The 14729-nt window shown below is 44.8% G+C and overlaps 2 protein-coding genes and 1 long non-coding RNA gene across 4 annotated transcripts in view; 2 read left to right on the top strand and 1 right to left on the bottom strand.

Moving 5' to 3' along the window:
- LOC134007639 (uncharacterized) overlaps nucleotides 1–14729 on the bottom strand; it is a 158891-nt gene that overhangs the window by 85923 nt on the left and 58239 nt on the right. The window lies entirely within an intron of this gene.
- ramp2 (receptor (G protein-coupled) activity modifying protein 2) lies at nucleotides 1889–7972 on the top strand. Of its 2 annotated transcripts, XM_062447034.1 has the most exons (6): nucleotides 1889–2046; nucleotides 2710–2772; nucleotides 2923–2961; nucleotides 6366–6398; nucleotides 6496–6664; nucleotides 6787–7972. In XM_062447034.1, the coding sequence occupies exons 1-6, from the start codon at nucleotides 1905–1907 to the stop codon at nucleotides 7034–7036; spliced, it is 696 nt and encodes a 231-aa protein (XP_062303018.1). In that variant the 5' UTR covers nucleotides 1889–1904; the 3' UTR covers nucleotides 7037–7972. The 2 variants fall into 2 exon arrangements, with proteins under 2 accessions (XP_062303018.1, XP_062303026.1); XM_062447042.1 differs by lacking the exons at nucleotides 1889–2046; nucleotides 2710–2772; nucleotides 2923–2961 and adding an exon at nucleotides 5455–6079.
- LOC134007519 (keratin, type I cytoskeletal 13-like) lies at nucleotides 10889–14200 on the top strand. The gene is made up of 8 exons (XM_062447020.1): nucleotides 10889–11383; nucleotides 11515–11597; nucleotides 11755–11911; nucleotides 12039–12200; nucleotides 12451–12576; nucleotides 12947–13164; nucleotides 13719–13759; nucleotides 13998–14200. Exons 1-8 carry the CDS (start codon nucleotides 10904–10906, stop codon nucleotides 14093–14095), a joined length of 1365 nt encoding a protein of 454 aa, XP_062303004.1. The 5' UTR covers nucleotides 10889–10903; the 3' UTR covers nucleotides 14096–14200.

Below are 14729 nucleotides of genomic sequence, written 5' to 3'. Positions count from 1 at the left end.
TTCCATTTTTAAAGACTGTCTAACTTAGTTGTGATCTTTGAAAAGGCTGTTAACACATTTCTATAGACTGACAGTTGATTAGTGGTAGTGGTTGTTGATCAGTGATGCAAATGATACACTGTGGTTATACCTTGCTCTCCATCTCTCCATTTTTAAAGATGCTCTCCCTCTCTCTCCTCTCTTTCGAGGGGAAAGAACCCTACGTTCTTCCCTCTCTCTCCCTCTCTCCCCCCTCTCCCCCCCCCTTTCTCTCCTAGTTCTCCTTTCTCCCCCCCCTCTCCCCCCCCCCCCCCCCCCCTCTCTCTCTCTCTCTCTCTCTCTCTCTCTCTCTCTCTCACTCACTCACTCACTCACTCACTCACTCACACACACACACGGTATCTGCAGTGTTGCTTGATCGGAGCTATGGAGTGTTTATTCTGGACTGTAAAATAAAAGCAAACACGTGCAAGAAGATAAGCCGTGGAGGGAGGCCTTATCAGCGGAAGGTTTTTAATTGTGTATCCTATAAACGTTGTGTGTTGGTCTTGGCACCTAAGATTGGAGTTTCATATCTTCCAACGTGCTGAAGTGCTGTGCTCAGTGATCCTTGTCAGAAAAGCTGGGAGATAGAGCACTTCAAAAGACTCAAAAGACAGCTGGAGAAATACATTACATACCGTATCATCAATGACAATACTCCAACTCTGGTTAGCACTCAATCTTATTATATAAGAACTTGTCTGATATGTTTTCAATACATCTTTAACTCAATACTTAAGTCTTTACATTTCAAATACATAGCCAATCCGCTAAACAAAGGTGACTTTGAGTGTCCAATGGCTCAACAAACAAACACAACATGTTGTGCTGTCCCTTCCAGGCTGATTTAAAGTTTCAACGTTGTGGGTTTTATTAAATCTGTGGCTTAAAAGAAAAAAAGTCCCATTGATCTGAATTGAAATGTGGAAGTAATTTTGGCCCAGTTACCTGGCCCATTTCCAAGCCCAGCAGCTGAAACCCAGAGTGGACCAATGACGTGGGTTGATGTGTTACCCAGTGTGTGTACCACAGGGCCCAGCAGCGCCTCCTTCTACACAGAACCACACCAGCGGAGTACAATATTGCGTCAATGGCAGGGAGGGATTCTCCCAGGAACCTCTGCTGGGGAGGAAGGCTTGTCGTCATTCACAACCTCACAGAAAATACACAGAAACACTTATCTCCCTCTGCCAGTTAGCTATCACTGCATCGTTCGTGACGCTGACGAATATTGAACACTGATGTGTTAGTGACGCACACTTAACCTTTTGTGTGCTTCTCTGTTAGTGATAACTTAATAAAAGATCCAAACCCAGTTTGGTCATGTTTGTGTCCCATAAGAGGCATCGATTGGAGACACAACTATTACATTTTTAGATATGCTGTTTACTTTTTTTTTAATTAAAGGCAGCATGCTGAATCCAGTTATTTCACTCCACATACTCTGAAATACTTTGAAACATTCTAAAGCGCTTTTCCTTTTTTAATGTTTCAACTGTTTATTCTCAGTCCAGCCACACCTTTCCCAGTACTGCTGATCTATCTTCATTTGAGAGAGAAGCAGAGGGAGGGAGTCAGAGAGAGAGTGAAAGAGAGACAGACAGAGAGAGAGAGAGAGAGAGAGAGAGAGAGAGAGAGAGAGAGAGAGAGAGAGAGAGAGAGAGAGAGAGAGAGAGAGAGAGAGAGAGAGAGAGAGAGAGAGAGAGAGAGAGAGAGAGAGAGAGAGAGAGAGAGAGAGAGAGAGAGAGAGAGAGAGAGAGAGAGAGAGAGAGAGTGTGAAAGAGAGAGAGAGGTGGTGGTATGGTGTTGGGCCACAGTAGCTCTCCCTTTATCAGGGGCTCTGTCCCATGGTGGGAATCCGCCCAATCCGCCCATCCTAGGAAATGAGAGCTTCCTGTTGTTTTTTAGAGGCTTCCTGTGAAAAGGTTGAGATATGTAATCTGTTTCCACCAGGGAAGGACAAAGCAGTGTCAGGCAACATGACAGACATTAATTCTTCATGTTTTCTGTTGATTCTCCTATGGGGTAAGTAGACCATTTACACATTTCTGTCTTCCCTTTGTGTATGGTTTTACGGATGTAGTATGGATTTTATGGTGTACATATTGAAGTTGTTTTACCCTCTCTCTCACCTCATAAGTGGAATGCTTAGGAACTCCCGTGAATGAATGGTTGGAGTGGAGCGTAGGTGGTTTTATGACTGAGTTAACAAAATGTTGAGCTTATTGAAGGAACAAGAAGCGATTCTGATCTAATTTGTGGTAAACGTTTTAAAACAAAGTTGAATTATTTTGTGTTTAAGGACAGCATTTTGTGATAAGATGTTGGCTAGTGGCACAACATGTAGTTACAAAGAGGTCTTCAGTTCAACCTTCAGTTGAAGTAGACTACAGTACTTTCATAAATAACAATGATGGCGATAAAAACTGAGTCACAAGGACAATGAAGGATGTTTTGAATCTGAATATATCAGTTCTTTACATTTCACTATCTTATAGTCTCAAACAAACACAAACAAGTGCATCTCTGTCTTAGGGCATTGTTAGTCTTAGCTTGCTTGTCCATTACTTGAGGTTGTGTCTATCTTTTGGTGTTCATGTCACCCACCAAAATACTATATATCTGAAACAGTACAGCAATGTGTTGACTTCAATAAAGTTCCCTGTTTTTTTTTTTTTACTTCTATAGCAACATGCAGTATAGCTGCTGGGCTGGTTGATAAACTTGAAGTGCACCAAGCCACCACACCAGGTAACAGATACGTTATTAACATTTCTTTACACCTATCATTGTGAATAATGGTTTTATATTGTATCATACTACAAGTGTTAAGTATATAAAACATATTTTGATCATGCCTTTAACCATCAATGTTTTTACTTTGTCTTGTTTATTCCACAGGGCCTTTCTTGACTACCAACAAAGTCCTCTATATTTCCAGTAAGTTTACAGATTTGCTTAAGCATTTTCATCAAAATTTAAAAATACTGGTGTTTCACAATAGTATTCTCCTTTAGGTGCAACACTTTATTCATTACACACATTTGTTATTGTAGTTTTCTCCTTCGTCATCTCAAATTAGGCAAATTGAATCTGAAATATATTTGAATCGATGGGGACTCTCTTGGATGGCTTCTATAAACAGGTTGGAGCTGATATACCTCTTGCAGGGAAAAGGACAACAAAAATTCATACTCTGGCCAAGAAATCTGAGAGTTTCTTTTAATGGGAGTCCAAGACAAACTATTGGGGAGGTCCCCGACAGTGTGGGGTCAACAGCTGCAAACATACAGCCCATAATAGTTTGGGGTCAGAGGTTAACTAAAACCTTGCCTATGTCCCCACTTTTACTTCCTGTATTTGTTTGTTATTCGCCCCATGCAATGACTGTGATCAATGCATTAACTTTGAATTAACTCTGAATTGTGAAACAACTGGGGCGGTACAGAGCTCTCCTTCTCTGTTCCCCACCCTCCGCCTTCCCATTTCCCTTCCCCAAAACCATCCCCCTCCTCCTTTCACCAACTCCCCAATCTCTGAGCTCCTCCTCAGCTGAAAAGACCCATTTCCTGATGTCATTACTAAATCAAAAATGTTGCTCAGCAAACAGATGTTTTTAGAGGCCCTACTAAGGCACATGTGATGTGAACCTTGTGTAACACAGATTCATATGTGTGTCCTGAGAAGACATGGGCCATTTCCCGCTCAACATTGAATTCAGTCTTTAATCAATAAAAGTGCTCCTCTGATAAGATGGCTATCATTGTTCATTATGTATTGTTGTTCATCAGCTTCAGTGGGCCAAGTGATAGTATTTGAAGACCAGGAACAGGGGGGACCTAGCCCACAGATGTAGCTCCATATGGCCCAGGGTATTACATAAAGACAGATGAAAGTCCACCAATCTTCTCAGGCTCATCGTTTGTGTGGTTTTCTGTGTAAAGTACTACATTTATATTACTCCCTTGTAGGTGAGATTGGGTCTTTAAACAGCTGGCTGTCACTGACAACATCTTCCAGGTTTGATTAATCGCCCGCGAGACAAAAATGCTGCCTCCCCCTTCCTCAGTTACAACGCACTAAATTCTAAAAAATATATTTTTTAGACGCTACACATGTTATACATCGTTGGAAAGCTACGATTCTTGTGCTTCCATTGAAATAAACCAATTCAAGATCAAGTCGCAATAGCAAGCAAAGTCAACGTCTTTTTCCGGTGAACATTCCTTCAACAATGCCAAAGAAAAAAGTTGTACTCACCCTAAGTTGTTCAAATAGGTCCAGGTGTGCAAATCATGCCATCAAAACTTGATCTGCGTAAGTCCCAAGGGTTCAAAGTATCTAACCATGTAAAGTAATTCGTCCAAATACAATGTTTTACGTTCATGAATAGCCATTATCCTTTGTTTCATTATGCAAGTTAGCCGACGGAAGAAACAACTTGTTCACATAAAAGTGTTATTTTCTCCGATTTATCAACGGAGTATTTACAAAATGAAGGTCTCAAAATGTCCGTTGAACCCTCCCCTTTTGATTGACACCTTGTTCGACCCAATAGGAGCTTCCATGCCCCGTTGACAGCCCTCTAAAGCCAACTAGGTCTGTGCGTCCTGCCCCCCCCCCCGCCCCCCCCCCCCCCCCACACTCGTTCTAAACAAATTTCTCGAACTGGCTTCGACTGGCTCTGAAATTAGCTCGTTAGCCTTGTAGCTGACAGCTAGCTGAAAATGCCAATACCTCATTTGTATGCGTCTGTGGAGCCTTCAAAATAACAGTCGATTGCGCAATATGGTTGACAGAATCAGTGTTCTTTGTGCGCCAATCCTTGGAATCAGATAAAGCACTCCAATGTGTTCATGCTTCAGTTTTTGTGTTTCAGTATTACTAATTAGGGATTTAGCTATTATATATGATATTTCTAAGTACCAGAGATGGGCCAGAGATAACAATTATGAAAAATAATACCTTTTTATTTGACCTTGACCTTGGTTACAAAGGGTCATTTTGGAGTCTCCAAAAGACCCTTTTAGAAAATTCCTGGATGTACTCTTATAAAAACATGTGTCAAATATGAATATATTGTGGTATTATGTTTGACTTTTGATTTGAATTGGGTAAGGCTTCAACCTGTGGTCCAATTTAGTCTTCCAGATAATACCTACCACCTCTAGGCCTCTTCAGGCCTCTGTTTTCAAAACAAAATCTAGGCGGAAATAGAAATTTTCACTTTCCTTGTGTTCAAGCTTCTATTACTCAACACTAGAAGGACTGACAGGGGTCCTGACAACAGGGGACATAACTTCAGAGTGTCAGCTTTCAAAAGAGATCATTTACATGCATGTACTCCAAATGGTTCAAGAACAGCTTCCAATTTACTTTGGGTATGCTGTTTAGGCGTTTTCAGGCAAATTTAACAGGAACATGAAAAGGTTAAATTAACCCAAATTTGAGACATCTGCATTGCAAACCCATGCACTGTCATGATTACATCCATGTCTGAACACCTCAGCTCTAAATGTTTACTTATGTTTCCTATTTGGCAGAGGCAGCCCTGGAGGCAAATAAATCACAAGCTGCCAGTAGGCCAGGCCTTGCACTGTGAGAAATTGAGACTAAAAAGCAGAACAAGAATGAAAGAGTAAAGGGTTTTCAGATGTGAGTCCAGCCCAGCTTGGGTGTGCTCCCTTTTATTTGAGAGAGAGAGAGGAGGACAATCTGTTGCGCCTCCACCCCTTTAAAAGTCAAGACAATTCGAAAGAACCGTGTGTTTTAGACGTTTTATTTCACTGCCAAGTCGAGCAGACAGACAGGGCAGACAGAACCTCGGGGAACATCTGGTAACCGCGGGTAACACCGATAGGACATCTGGTAACTGAGGGGCTGCACTGCGTCTAGCTTCTACACGGTCGAGTTTCCTGTTATGCCTCGCAGTGCGCGGTGTTATAAGTTTAGACTCCTTCTAAATGGTCATCATTTGGAGCGAATGTGTCTATGCTCCTTTTCTCTGACATGAGGGGAGCGTTCGGTTTCTTTTGGCTGTTCCTTTCCGTCCTGTATGGTAAGTCTGTATTAGCACCACACTGTTGAGAACGCGCGCGTCTTGCAATATTGTAGTCTCAGATGATGCACTTTATGAAGCTATTTAGGGAAATGTTGGGCCGGTGACATTGTTTTTTCGGCCTTATATTTGATGTAACTGATGTGTTAGGGAGCTGTAGCTATTATCCAATGATATTGAATCAATAAAAATAAAACCAATCCTGAAACAGTGTACTATATGATAATGTATGCATGCACCTACTAGTATACTACTATACTACTGCACTATTTTATTTTCCTCCTAGATTCCAGCCATGGAGATAGTGACTTCAAGACAAGTGGGTCCTTAACATTCTTGCATTGACAAACTTGTTACTGTATGTTTCCAATGTAAGACAGACCTGATCTAACCCCCACTTCCCTGTTGACTTTCAGGATGTTGGAAAAAGAACTATACTTACTGTGAAAAGTACTGTGAATACTGTGCTAACAAAACACTAGAGGATTGTTATTCTCTATTTTTGGATCACTATTACTTAATATTTGTTCAGTCCATGACTCTGCTTAACAGTACTGAATGGTGCATCTGGAACAACGTGAGGAGGTTGGTTGACTGTACATTTAATAATCAATCATTATAGTACATATTTATTCAGAATCCAAGTAGTTTGAAATAGCATCTCCTCTGTCACTAACACTCCACTCCCTACTTCTCCCTAACTGCAGCCACTATAACCATTTCACCTTGGGCACAGAGAATTCAGCCGACTGCATGCAGATCCCCTGGCCTAACTCCCAGGTGGAGCACTACTTTGTGGAGATCCACTCCCTTTTCTTCAAGGACTGTCCCACAGAGGCATTGAGTGACCCCCCTCCCGGCATCGTCTTTGCCCTGGTGATGACCCCCATCTGTCTTATCCCTGTCATGGTCATTCTGGTGGTGCTCAAAACCAAGAACGGAGATGGGAGCTCCTGATAGGCTGCTCACCCCCTCCCCCCCCCTCCCAGCAGGCTCTGTACACCCCTGCCCATGCTGCCCATGCACAGCCATTGATCCGTTCGCTGATTACACAAACGCACAAAAGCAAAACCAACCGACAAACTGCAGAAAACGAGTTAGCGCTGATAGGCTGCTCTCCCACAATGCCTCACGTCAACATTCTCCCGCTGTTCTTAGTTCATCTGCTCTCCCAGACGGTGTTTCCCCCGGCTGCGCTGGACTGATCCATGACCCATGAGATTACTTTACACCCCCCCCCCCCCCATTACACCACTGAATGCCCTGAAGTAAGGATGTCTGAAGATGCACTGATACTGTAGTAGGTTTTGTGCCATATGGACATGTTGATTTTAGGATTTAGCGTTGTAGGATTAAAGAGTCCCCGGATATGCAATGTTAAATTTCCTTTGTTTAAATATTACTTGAGTTTCTGTCAGGTTTTGGTTGTGTAAAAAATCGAAACTATGGTTCAATGACATCCCTTTCTTATTCATTTAGGCTGCTCAAGGAAATGTGTGTCAGAGTGTTTCAACTAGTTGACAATCGTTCCAGATACGTGACCTAACAATGTTTTTATTGGTTATTTAACATAATCTATTCCATGTTAGGTGGATATAATGACAAAAGCTTGGTCAAGCTGGATGGACTGAAAACAGGCATTTTGTGGTAGAATGTCTATAGGCTGATGAGAAAAGTTATGGGCCTTGGATTGCTGGGCATTCAGACTTGACATGTGAGAAGGACAAAGCCATTTTGCTGGCAGAATTTGACTTCATTTACTGTACTGCATCTCATCCTCAGGATACAGAGGCATTTTTTTTACAACCACGAATACACAACCTAAATAGTGAGTGTATTTATGTATATATGTATGCGTGAGCACAGATCTAATTGAGATGTGCCCTTTTTAACGACACTTCTCCCTCTCCTGACAGTATCTGCATGTTTTGTTCCGGGCCCTTGGGAGGGCCCTCGACCCTGCTGGTCTACCACAGACGTGACCAGGGGGAGCGCAGAAGCTAGATATGCGAAGGGAGTGAAAGGGCGTTAAGTGATTCACAGAGCAAGGACGTTTGGGGTCAGGGGTCTAGAACAGGACACAATGGATAGATACGCCCAGACTATGGGATCTCTTTCCCACTATTGTCTAATTTCTAGCTTTAATAAGGGTTCATGAACATGACCCTTCTTCTTGACAACGGTCTTCACCGCGAGCCACAAGAGGCCAGCCGAGGAAAGTCATACTGTAGCTCTGAATCAAACGTTTGATGTGTGGACTATAAATACTATAAATAACTTAAATGTACGGGAGACGGAACAAAAGTAAACAAATGTCCAGTTCTTTAAGACGTTATCACTGTTGTTTTTCGTGTGATTTTTTGTAAAGACGAGAAGGCATTGTATGCTTTCTATTTTGGAAACAAAGAAATGTATGCAAATGTACTCTGTTTCTGCTTTTAGGCTGGTCACCAGACTTTCTGGAATCAAATCAAATCAAATGTATTTGTATAGCCCTTTTTACACGCAAGCATGTCACAGAGGGCTTCACTTATGCCCATAGAACTGCCCCTCAACCAACCTAAACCCTCAAGGGTCTGTAGATCTGATTTACAGGGTCTGAAGATCTGTAAGAGACTGTATGTTTTTCGACTCTTACTTATTGTACTACATTGTGATAATATAATTAAATCTTTTGTTTAAACCAGATGTCCAGAGATTTTTTCCTTTTCCTCCTGGCTTAGGGTTGGGCTGCTGAGGGTAGGATACCATCTCTTTGTTTAATGTGGGGAGCCTGAAAGGGCATGTTATAAACCTGATCCCTCGTTCTAAACCTGATCTCTCCTGGGTGGAATGCACAGCTTATCATATTTTCCTGACACTTCCTGTTCACCTAGACCTGGTCTGTGAGGACCCACTAACTGAGGGTTCTCCTGTACCATCATTCATCACCGTATGAACCTACCTTGGTGAAAATGACACGATAAGCTTTGAAAGTGCTAGGAAAAAGACTTCAGTGGGCGTTTAAGTCTTGTTAACTCTGCTCAGAACCAATCAAGCGTTGTACCATTGTTCAGTTTCCGTGTTAAGAACCCCATTACAGAGAGAGTCAAGTCAGAAATGACAGCAGTCATGTATCCCTAGTCCCGCCCTCCTCTGGCACCAGCAGCTGTGATGGGTGGGCCTCTAAGTGTGTGTGCGTGCACGCAATTGCACACACAATGTTACTCACCACTACATGCCTGGCACACACACACATCTGGTTTCTGGATTGTTCTTCTGTCAAACATTTCCCTCTAGAGGTTGTGAATGGTAGTCTGATAAATGATGGTTCAACGGTACTGTAGACGTGTTCAGAGCTTTTTTACTACACAGCTTGTATCACTGACAATGTAAATCACTCAATGCCTCGATCTTAGCTTCACCTCGTCTACACCTCCTCCCAGCTCTACCTGCAGCAACAAGTGATACAGCAGCTGCACCCGTCACCCTTGACATTTAGATCATTCAACAAGGCATTGAGGACACACTGTTTGACGAGAGATACTGTTTCAAGTTTATTTACCGTTTGCCATTTTGTGAACAGCACATTTTCCTATCCTGAGCTCAGGCTGTTGGTTAAATCGAGCTACTTTCCAGCACCAGGAGGACATTTCATAATCTGCCTGCACAATACTGCTAATCCATATTCTCAGAAACCACATGCATTCTGTTTAATTTTGTGTGTTAGTCATACATGACGGTCGTGGCATTGTCATGGTTAGGTCATACTTGGTGGTAAACTTGGAGCTGTGGTATTCTATGGTTTGAGCCCTTTCACCTTGACCAAAAGTAAGTATTGCACAGTAGCTCCTGCATAGGTGAGCATCGGTACCTATTTCAGTCCAAGTCAAGCACAGACACTATCACATCTGACCATGAAGCATAACCCTGTTAGAACATGTGATTTTGTCTTGAGACAGAGGGGAACACCAGACAAAAGTGCAGTGTTGAAGTGATGGGTAATGTGATATGTAGAACGCAAGAACTTCCGTTTTGCAATTTTCCATGATTAAACAACAATCCCCTGTCTCTTGTATCTAGTAGCCCAGAGATAAAGAATGAAACACAATTGTACATCAGTTAGGAGAGTCAGTGAGTGCGTTTATAAACCTACTCTCTCCTCGAGTTCCCCAAGCAGCAGTCATGAAAGGCCTTACAGTATAATACTCCAAGAGCCCCAAAGGCAGAAGACACCCTTACATAACACAGGGAAAACGTCTCAACTTGTGCACATGAAAAATCTGGAGAGTTCATAAGTAAGATCCCCCCCCAGGCTAAAGCGTCCCAGTGATCGGTGCTGGCAGAAGTGGCAGATACCCGGGGCAGGGTGGATGTTCTTACTAGTGAGGGGGAACATGTCGAGGAGGGGAAACAACAGCATCATTTATTAAAGCGTGTGTGTGTGTGTGTGTGTGTGTGTGTGTGTGTGTGTGTGTGTGAGTGTATGTGCGTGTGTATGTTACAGGGCTGCCAACTCTCACGCATCGGCCGTGAGACACGCATGTTAACCAGTTCACACGCTCACCTTATATTTCTGCTTGTGGGTTGCTTGGGGGGGGGGGGTTGCTTTTTACTCAGCAAAATTTTGGTTGGAGTGAGATTTGGCCCCACCAAATCTCACTCCAAAGGTTTTTGGAGAGTTGGCAGCCCTGATGATATGACTTCAGGCGTACCCTTCTCAGAACATTCCACGCGTCCATAAATTCAATTGGTTCTCCTGCCAGGTGAACGCCCACTGAAGCAGGGTTTATAAGAGTCTCGGAGGGAGGCTGAGACTGCACCCACCTTCTTCGAGACGCAATCATGACCACCCTCTACAGACACGGGTCTGTGGGCCTGGGCTCGGGAGCTTCCATGGGGGGCTACGCCTCCTACCGCTCTGGGGGACGACTGGGCCTTTCCTCCCAGAGGTCTGGCAGTGTGTACGGAGGGGCCGGGGGCCAAGGTGTCCGTATATCCTCCGCTGGCTCTTCTTCAGGAACCAGACGCATCTCCATGAGTGGGGGCTTCGGTGCTGGAGGTGGAGGAGGTGGTATGAAGTTCGGTGCCTTCTCATTGGACGCTGGGGCCGGGGGAGACGGAGGCTTCAACAGTGCCAATGAGCAGCAGACCATGCAGAACCTGAACAGCCGTCTGTCCCAGTACCTGGAGAAGGTCCGCACCCTGGAGGAGGCCAACACCAAGCTGGAGCTCCAGATCAAGGAGTGGGGTCTCGGCCACATCACCATCCACACCCGAGACCTTAGCACACACCAGGGTACCATCGATGACATCCGCACCCAGGTGAGTCCTCAGAAACTGGGGGAAAAAGATTTTCTTTCAGTCTTTACTGAATGTGAGAGGGAGCTGAATGTGTCAGGTAATGTGAGCTGCAGTATGTCAACTGACAGCTGGGTGTGTCCTCCATGTAAAAGATCCTGACTGCCACCGCAGCAGTGACAGAGCTGGCTCTGCAGGTGGACAACACCAGGGTGGCAGCGGATGACTTCCGAAGCAAGTGAGTTTGTTGCGGAATATAATAAGAACCATACTTCGGGTATCACAGTTGTATCACTGCTACTTGTGACAATAATTTTGTGGAACACGTCTAGTATAAGCTCCCATCGTAGTACTGAGTGCTGACGGAAGGTTCCGGTCTCTGTCTCGGGCCGAAGGTTTGAGTATGAGCTGGGCTCGCGCCAGTCTGTGGAGGCCGACATCAGTGGGCTGAAGAGGATGATGGGGGACCTGTCCTTGGTGAAGAGTGACCTGGAGATGCAGCTGGAGGGCCTGAAGGACGACCTGGCCTATCTGAAGGAGCACCGTGACGAGGTAGGCTAGTCTACACACGAGGGCTTCCTGCTCTTGAGGGGGAAAAAATGAGCGTCGGAACGCCGTTCGGAGTTGACGTAAGGAGTGCCGACAGGAATCGGATGTTGTTCTTCTCGCGGTCTCCTAGGAGATGCTGTCGCTCCAGAGCCAAATGAGCGGTCAGATCCAGGTGGAGGTGGACGCGGCGCCGGCCGCCGACCTGACCCATGTCATCGCTGAGGTCAGAGAGCAGTACGAGGCCTTGGTGGGCAAGAACCGCCGAGATGCCGAGGCCTGGTTCCAGACCAAGGTAAGAGACGTCACAAAGGCATCTCATGACTGTCAATGATAACCTGAATGTCAAACAAATCACATGATCGCACCCTCATTGAACAATATCCCTTTCAGTTCTACAAAACTTCTGTCCGTGTGTGTGTGTGTGTGTGTGTGCGTGCGTGTGTGTGTGTGTATGTGTATGTGTGTGTGTGTGTGTGTGTGTGTGTGTGTGTGTGCGTGTGCATGTGTGAATGGTGGCTTCTTTGCGTGTGTGCCCCTTCAAGGCAGAAGAGGTGCAGCAGAAAGTAAGTACCAGCACAGAGGTCCTGCAGACCAGCAGTGTGGAGCTGAAGTCTGGCCAGAGCTCTGCCAGAGACCTGGAGCTGGAGATGCAGTCCCTCTACTCCATGGTAAAGAACTACAAACATGGCTGCCATAATACTTTATTTCGTCGTAACTTTTGTATAGCTTTTTTGTCACATGCTCGCATGTAACGTGTTCATTAAAAGAACCGTTTTAAACAGACTCTTTTTTGGGTTGAAATTACAGTAATCCTATCCTTAACGCCAAAGGTTAAAATGTCTAGTAGGACAAGCCACAAAAGTTCTGTGGGCAACTAAATATGTTACTACCATCCTCCCCTTACATCATCACAGCAGGCTCACTGTTGATAAAATAAAAACAATGCATGACCTCCAGAAATGAAGCCTCCCAAACTAAACCAGCCGAGAAATCCTAACCCAGCTCAGCCCTGACTGTATGACCTGCCTGCCCCTGCAGAAGAGTTCTCTGGAGGCCAACCTGGGGGAGATGGAGGCCCGCTATGGAGCTGTGCTGATGGGGCTGCAGGCGTCTGTCACCAGCCTGGAGAGCCAGCTGACCCAGATCCGGGCCGACACGGAGCGCAGCAGCCAGGAGTACCGGGCCCTGCTGGACATCAAGACCAGGCTGGAGATGGAGATTGCAGAGTACCACAGACTGCTGGAGGATGACACCGTGTAAGCTGGACTCTCAATTTGGATCCTTGTCCTCTAGTCCTCCTCCTTTCCTCTGACGAGGGGTGTTTTGAACACACACACACAGGAGAGAAATGATGGCATGAAAACCCTTATTATGTGGTTTAGGTTTGTTACATATTTTCATGTCATCTGCATGGCTGACATGCAAGATACTGTCTAGTGTCTATACAGTACACTTTGATTGTGTATTACACTATAGCCACAAGAACAGAGGACACTATTATGGTGCTGTGGTAGTCGGTCAAATGTCAGTCCGATTCATAATTCTCGGCCGAGGTCTAGAATTACATCTGCTGGGACATACGATCACTTCTCAAGCGCTAGTTATAAATAAGCTGCACATTCGTCGATACTTTGCTCAGCCGCTAGGTGGTAGCCTTTAAGCAGAAACGCTACAGGCTTTGACCACCATTAGAGCGCAAGAGGATCCACTGATCTTCATTCAGAGAAGGAATATGTTAGGTCTATATCTAATCTTTGATTCTGTCTGTCTGTCAGTCATGGTTGTATCTCACCAAATGTTGTTTCCATAGGTATGCGGTCAAAAGCTCTGCGGTCGACATTGAAACCTCAGGTTAGTATATATATATGATATGCTATGGTCATTATGTCAGGACACTCTAATACTAAAGCGACAGGTTATTAGCAGACCTGTCAGGTTGAAGCAGTGTTAAAAACACTGTCCGATAGAAAAAAGGGTGAGACCTTCCATTTGAAGGGACTTGTCGAAGTAAATGTCAAAGGCCCATTCAGATGAACTCGGAATCTCTCATCAAGATCTCTCCTCTTCTCTCTCCATTCCTCCATGTCAGAGATTGGCTCCAGTTCCAGTCATGTGAACATCATGACCAAGGTGGTGACCGTAGTGGAGGAGCTGGTGGATGGTGAGATGGTGAGCTGCACCTCCTGAACTTCCAACACAGAGGAGGTGGCGCTGGAGTCTTAGTCATGTACTCTCCACCTCCACCCACATGATGGTGTTTACCCAAGATCACAATAAAAAATGCATCAAATCAGTTCTGACTGCTGTGCAATGTTTATCTGGCCTTTCGCATGATAATAACGTCCCCCCCCCCCCCCCCTCTCTCTCTCTCTCTCTCTCTCTCTCTCTCTCTCTCTCTCTCTCTCTCTCTCTCTCTCTCTCTCTCTCGCTCACACACACACACACACACACACACAGACACACCCACACAAAACATAAAAGCAGGCTTAAGTGTATGAAGGTGTATGGAAGAACACACGAGGTAGAGGACAGATGTGAAAGGAATGAGTTTATCCCCATTCAAAGCACTAAGAGAATCCCCGTCTGTTGAAAGAGGACCCCATGCAGCCGTTCCAATGCACCACTCAACAATGCTTCAGAAGCCTAAATGGAGCTAGTTTATTCCTCTATATTATGTGTGGCTTTCATGCAAATGCTCCAGCGGCATAATAAACCTTTGATCAGGGCTTCTTTTGTGGTGGCAACCAGTTAATGTGGCAGGAGTATAATGAATCTGGGGAAAAGCGAGTCAGGAATGCAAGGGCTAAAATTGTAAATGGAA

Source organism: Osmerus eperlanus, chromosome 2 (assembly GCF_963692335.1).
Source record: "Osmerus eperlanus chromosome 2, fOsmEpe2.1, whole genome shotgun sequence".
Taxonomy (NCBI): domain Eukaryota; kingdom Metazoa; phylum Chordata; class Actinopteri; order Osmeriformes; family Osmeridae; genus Osmerus; species Osmerus eperlanus.
The sequence above is the reverse complement of the archived record's forward strand: the minus strand, read 5'-3'. Positions and strand labels throughout refer to the sequence as shown.